The 6728-nt window shown below is 44.9% G+C and overlaps 1 protein-coding gene across 2 annotated transcripts in view; it reads right to left on the bottom strand.

Annotated features, from left to right (window-relative positions):
- Nucleotides 1–206: 206 nt before the first annotated feature.
- LOC133345118 (dynein axonemal heavy chain 5-like) overlaps nt 207–6728 on the bottom strand; it is an 82991-nt gene continuing 76469 nt past the window's right edge. For both annotated transcript variants that reach the window (XM_061555607.1, XM_061555608.1), the window contains exons 71-76: nt 5617–5964; nt 5192–5380; nt 4395–4527; nt 3529–3737; nt 2247–2468; nt 207–1200 (exon numbers count right to left, since the gene is read on the bottom strand). In XM_061555607.1, the coding sequence (XP_061411591.1) occupies nt 955–1200; nt 2247–2468; nt 3529–3737; nt 4395–4527; nt 5192–5380; nt 5617–5964 (1347 nt within the window). In that variant the 3' untranslated portion in view covers nt 207–954. The remainder of the gene's footprint in view (nt 1201–2246; nt 2469–3528; nt 3738–4394; nt 4528–5191; nt 5381–5616; nt 5965–6728) is intronic.

Below are 6728 nucleotides of genomic sequence, written 5' to 3'. Positions count from 1 at the left end.
TGGAAATACAATTTTATATACCAATGCATAATCACGAATGTATGTATCATGACTCACATTGTGAATAATAAAATACTCAACATATCCTCTTCGCATTCCTTATTTGGTTAATTTTGCTTCGTGACTTTATCACCGTAAATTTCTATGTCATCACAAATTTCAGCAGGTGTCTACGTGAAGATTTAACAAAATCAACGAGTCTGATATAAGTGCAAACAAATAAGCTTTTAATGTCTAAGAGCACAGTGTATTCTTAATAAGCATATGAGAAAAGGCAAAGTTGCTGTAAAGTTCTGCATATAACTCACAATATATTTTAAAAGTGCTCGCTCTTTAAACTAACAGTAAAGTGCAAACAAACGCACATTATCAGTGCCTACTTGATACAGTGGCTCTCCCAAATGACCTGTGAGCCACTTAGGTAGGCAACAATAGTGGTGACTGCGACTGCGAAACAACAAGCGTGAGGTTTTGAGCACGGGTCAGGACGAACAAGAACTGAGTAACATGGCTGAAAGTTGAACTACAAGATTTGAGTGGATTTAACGCAATTAATGCTGTTAGTGCGTTTAATATCACCACTTCTGAGAAAGAATGGGCATTTCCAATGCATTGCTGCTAAGCATATGTAACGATTGATCACCCAAGCAATGGCATTGTTACGATTTGGGCCCTTGAATCCCATTAAAAAATAAATTATTTTGTAGTATGTATTGTTTCTCAACTTTAAATTTGCACACTTTTATTCGCGCCATCAGCATTAATGTAACAGTTGCATATCGTTCTCATAAATATGAATCGATTCTCCCCTGCACGATTTTGAATTTGACGCAGGTATTGTGAGCGAAAGAAACAACTTGCAATTAAAGCATCTGTAGCGTGCCTAATTGCTGCCATGCTCCGACACGTGTTACCAACGTTTCACACCACCCTGGCCCGAAGCGTGCGCACGAGTTATTTTGTATCACAGAGCAGCGCCACCCCACGCAGGGTCCAGTGGTCGGGGTTCTGGGTGGTCTTGAGCAGCAACGGGAATATGTACGTGAGGTCCGTCCGACGCGGCTTCTTGTACACGGGGCACGAGTACGGCACCGCCGCCTGCTGCTGCTGTACCGCCACTGCCTTCCCCCCCTTGGCGTCAGCCGCGGGAGCCGTGTTGATGGCGTAAATATGAACCACAGGCAGCTGCGTGAAGAGGACCTACGTGAAATGAATATGGTAATTAATGCCTGCGAGTGGGAACGCAGTTAATAGCGGGATGGTGTTACCGAATTGCACACACTGGCTTCCTTGAGTTTGCGGTAAATGAGAAATTTACAGTACCGTCAAGTGCACAGTAAGTCGTGTTATGTGCATAAAATTTGGGACAAGAGTCGCATGTATTTGTGGCGGGCTGTTACATTCATCTTACAGTATTTGCTAAACTCCACACTTAAACTAAGCCAGGTTTTGCAGTGTTCCTGTCCTTCAACAATCATTTCCACAATTACTTGTAAATCAGAATAAACACAACCCATGTAAATTGGCAGGCACTAAAGCTTGTCAAGTGGGTACAAAAGCTGACATGCAGGGATTTTTAGCTTAAAAAATTCTGCAGACTAAAATATGAAACAAATCTAAAGCTTCTGTGATCTCCATTCATGCTTTTAGATGCCACCAGTGTGGCATGCATACCATCACAATAGAGGATATTACAAATTCATAAATAACAAAAAGATATGTATATTAAGTGGATAGTTGCCTTTTTGCAATGATTTGTAAATAAACCTACAGTTACATAATCTGTACAGTATTGATTTATTTCAATAATGTTTATAATAATAGCTCATTTTAAAAATGTAAAAACATTTCCTTGCATTTATAAGTCGCTTAAATGCCTCGGCAACTAAAAGAATGATGCTATGTATTCTAATTAAGTAATTTGCAGGTCATTTTTCAGATATGGCACATTTCGACCATGGTTAAAATACCCGCAAAGATTAACCAGGGTGGCCTGCTGGCTTCGAATCACAAGCCTTTGTCACAATTGGTGATCGTGGTACCGCTGGGCCATGTCGCCACCCCCGTATAATGTTGTACGTAATCATTTATTGTAAACCCTATAGCTGCTTCAGATTATAATCGCAACCCCAAATTGCAACAATTGAATGGCGAGGGGGTGAATTGTTTTCTGCCAAGTAACGACAGAGTAGCCATGTTAACAACCACATAATATTTTTTTATCGTTAATGGAAAGGGCTTTTCACCTTTGGCAGGGCCTCGGCCAGATTGCCGCTGCGCCGGTCCCAGCCGGCACCGTCCAGGAAGAGGCCGTAGACGAAGACCCCGCCGATGTCGGTGGGCGGCGAGCCCGTCACATCCTCGCGCATCATGCGCGTCACATCGTTGTGCAGCGTCACAGCGTCCAGGGCCCAGCCGCGGCTCACGTTCTGCCGCGTCGTCTCCTGCCTCATGGCTGTCAGGAATCCCTGGGCGCGCGCAATAATCACCTCGCTGGGTTAACGGATGCTCCGCTGGGTTAACGGAATCCTCCGCCGCGGAGATGGAGCATTGAGATCAATTAATGTGCACAGGTGAAATGGATGGTAGCAGCACTGGACTGCAAGGGGTGGCAACGGCATGGGAGAAAAGCCTTCATCCAGCAGTGGATACATAATGTGTGATGATGCCCATACCATCTACGCGCATTTTTTTCATGTATTTTTTCTGTAAATTATTGGTAATCATTGCCAATCATTATGTATTGAGCCATGTAATTGCAGTGATATTGTTTATTGCAGGTGGACCAAAAATGATTGTCATATGATGCTATTTAGTAAATTGGTCATAAAAATTCTGCACTGACTCAAAAAGTACACGATATAATTATAAATCAAATGGAATTTACATAGCATTTAAATACGATCTCAAGACATGCAAGCAAGCAGTGTCACACGGTCATCCTGGGTAAAGGAGCCATTTGATATAAAGAGAAAACAACTGTCAGGGGCAGAGGAGAAGAGGATGATCGTGAACCTGGATTTAAACAGGGACGGAAAATCAACAGCAGAGATGGTCATGGGGAGGGAATTTCAGACCACTGGTGTAGCAGAGGAGCATCATTACAGATTGAAGATTGATTGAAGGAACTAGCATCAAGGCTTTCAACTCCTATGAAACTATAATGACTGATTTTTCGGCACACAGTTTAAAGAATATAGTGAGCGTAAGTATACATTTTCCATTGATGTATTGCTCTATGCCTAATAATTACATACTTCAAAAAATGCAATCAACCTGACTGACCATTCCATCTACAAATGATCATAATAAAAAATACATAATTAAATTGGTAAAAAAAGAAACGGCTTATGCATCCCATATCGTGGGATGATCTAAAATTGTTTAATTTTACAGTGCACCTATCAGCACTTTATTCTCTCTGACGGACAAATCGGCATACTTGCATGCATTACCCCCGCCACGTGGCGGCTTCCACTAAGCCCCGCTCGCGCTCAGCAGTGTGCACAGAGATGCCTCAGCCATCACCTGAGGGTTGAAGAAGCCGGTCATCCAGAACTGGTGCGGCCGACCCTGGAAGAGCCAGGTGTTGAACTGCGAGTTTCGCTCGAGGAGGTCAGTGAACCAGAATCCGAGCGTGGCCGAGTCCCACGAGATCTTCTGCCACAGAGCCGGGATGCGCGCGTTGTACATGTTGTCCAGAGCGTCTCGCAGGTCCTCCGACATGATGATGGTGCCTGTTTGCAGGATGCATTAAAAAAAATAAACGAGCACATGAGTTGGATTTAAATCCAATTAGATGCAGGTGGCTCAAAGATTCATATTCACGATTTTTTAAAAATTTAATTAATTTGTATATTCACAGTACGTTTTGCCGGAAGCTATGAGTGTGTGTCACAGTCAAAGTCAACAGGAGGAAAGAGCTCGGAGGTTCGGAGGTTCTTTCTTTTATTGTCTCGGCACTTTGGAGCAATTTCCTGGTTGCAAAGAAGGGCAGTGTACATATTTTCAGTTTCATCACAACAGCACCAATGACCAATGTGCCCGATTTTGTCAGAGTTTGAAAGCTCAGGAGGATGGATCCTGGATAGTGCCTGGATGGGCTATCAATAGGGACATCAGATTGCTGTAGGCTACTATCGGCAGATTTGGTGGACACCAGACAGAAATGCTGCAAAATACATTGTTGTACTGTACTTTCGTCGATATTCCGTGCATTCACCAACTCGCGCTGTCCAGCACCGTGAAGTATGGTCAAATAATCACGACTCACATTGTGTGGGGAGACGCTCGTGCAGCATAGCCAGCATTGGATCGACAAGGAGGGATCTACAGGTACATCGTATCAGTGGCTCCAGTGTGGGATGGGTACTGCGGCTTGGCACACGGTGTACCGTCGATGGCCAGCTTGAGGTCGACGAGCGTGGTTCGCACGCGGCTGATGACACGCTGCATGCGGTCCAGCTCCTGCCGCAGAAAGATGTTCATGGGCTGGAAGATTCCCATTTTCTGCAGCCGGGATTTAACCTGTACAGCAACGCAAATACACAAGGGCAATGGGTACCTCTTAGCGGGGATGGGCCGTTTGGGTCGGTGTTCTGGGTAATGATTTGTAACTTTAATCCTAACCCATATATCGATAGTTAAATTTGAATGCGCAATTTTATTCAGGGACTGTGTTGCTTTGGTATGGTCTGGGACTGTTTTTGCTATTGTTTTGGTGCCTTGCTCAAGCTTGATAATTGATGTACTTATGCAATTTGAACTCATATACTTTATGCATTTTTTGTGATTTGCTTACCTTTCCTATACTTGTATTGTTTGTTGATGTAACTTTATGACCTGCTCCTACTGGACATCTATTTAAAAAAAAGAGCTTCATAGCTCATCGGATTTCTCCAGGATAAATAAAGATTCTGATTGTGCTGAGGGGGAGGGCACGGAACTCATCAATAAGTCTAAAGGTGTGAACGTCACTTTTGATTGAAACGGATTACATACAGATTTTATGAATTCTTGCATACATATCCCAATCTTATAATTGGATTTTACCGACTACTAAAACAACATACAAAATTCTTGTCTGGTAATTTTTCATACGACCGCAGTTTTTCTGCACTGCCTGCAACACTCAGGCCTCCACAGTGCGGCTGAGAGCCGTTCGTTGGGCGTGCCCACACGAGCGGCGTACCTCGTGGGGGATGTATCCCGGCGGAAGCTTCTCCAGCATCTCGTCGGCAAGTCGGCGCACCACGCTCTCGCGGGTCTCCCCGGCTCCACCGCCACTGTCCTTGGGCTGGATGTTGACGATCTCGCTCAGCACCTCATTGGCCATGTTGGTCTGGTAGGTGATGTCGGCATTGGGGTGCAGGCCAAACACCTGGTACGGAGGAAAACACGGGGTGGAGGCACGGGTTAGGTGCTGGCTTTCAAACCGCGTTGTGTTGCGTGCACGGCTTTACAGAGTGGGTAATGAACCTATGGCCCACCGGTCGCATGTAGCCCACGACATTATTTCGTACAGACTGCGGCCACGTGAGGTTGATCACTTTTAAACGGTCCTCAATCGATATTTAACCGTCACTGCGAGTACTTTCAGCGCCAAGCCGAGCTCACCTCAGGCGAGTCGACGAGGGGCAGGGCCTCGATGGCCGCCATGAAGTCGGCGACGGTACGGCCGCGCGGGACGCTGTAGCCACGGAAGAAGCAGAACGAGTCGGCGAAGGTGGACTCCCCGAACCATACGCGCGAGAACGTGTTGAGCAGCTGCTTGTCGAGGTCGTCGGTGACGCGGCCGCCGTACTGCACCTCGCCCAGCATGTAGCGCACGCAGCTCCAGTTCACCCCGCGCCGCTGGTCCAGGTCGTCCAGGTGGTTCTGCACAAACTGCACACTCGCCGTGAAGTCCGCCTGATTGAACTCGTACGGGATGTTCCAACCCAGCGGCCCGAACTTGCGCCTCTCCTGGTGATAGCAACAGAGATGTCGAGAGAGAACAACGTTCATGATCATCAATGTGTATGATATAAGATGTGGAAAGCCAAGCAGGTTTAAGCCTGGATAGTGCATGGATGTGTGACTACAATGCATACAACTTGTGTTGCAGGCTGCTGCGCTGCTACGTTGGCAGCAAGAGGCAATGCAGAACAAGCCATTGTTGTACTGTATTATGCTCCAAAGTTTTTGCTTCCCACCTTTGCCATCCGGCATTAGCTAGTAGCTAGTGTGGGGAAGTATTGTCAAAGAATCCTCATGACCCAAAATGGCTGTACATATACATTGTAATCTTGATTTGAAGCTTTTGTGACCTCAGGAATTCACACTGTTTGGTTCTTTCGGTAAAGTCACGTAGATAGGAAAATAAATAATAGATCTATTATTATAAAATAAATAATAGATCTATTATTATAAATAATAGATCTATTATTTCTTTTTACCGAAAGAACCAACATTATAGTGATGTATATTGCTAACTGCATATACGGGATGATCCATTTATAAATTCCCCACTAAAATCAACGTGAGTGAGAAATTATAGAGCATATAACATTGTATATCATAGCCTCTACATGTCTGCCAACGATCTCAATAAAGACACTTATTCAACATTCAAACACTGAAAGAACCAAACATTTTTATTCAAACCCTGTCATCTATAAGATATGGAGCCATCGCTTTCACAACATTAAATCGCCTCTTAAGACGCATCGTGAACGCAAGCATTGCTT

Source organism: Lethenteron reissneri, chromosome 21, assembly GCF_015708825.2.
Source record: "Lethenteron reissneri isolate LAM-NWPU_2019-01 chromosome 21, ASM1570882v1, whole genome shotgun sequence".
Classification (NCBI taxonomy): domain Eukaryota; kingdom Metazoa; phylum Chordata; class Hyperoartia; order Petromyzontiformes; family Petromyzontidae; genus Lethenteron; species Lethenteron reissneri.
Note: the sequence above shows the minus strand (reverse complement) of the source record. Positions and strands in the feature narration are given on the sequence as shown.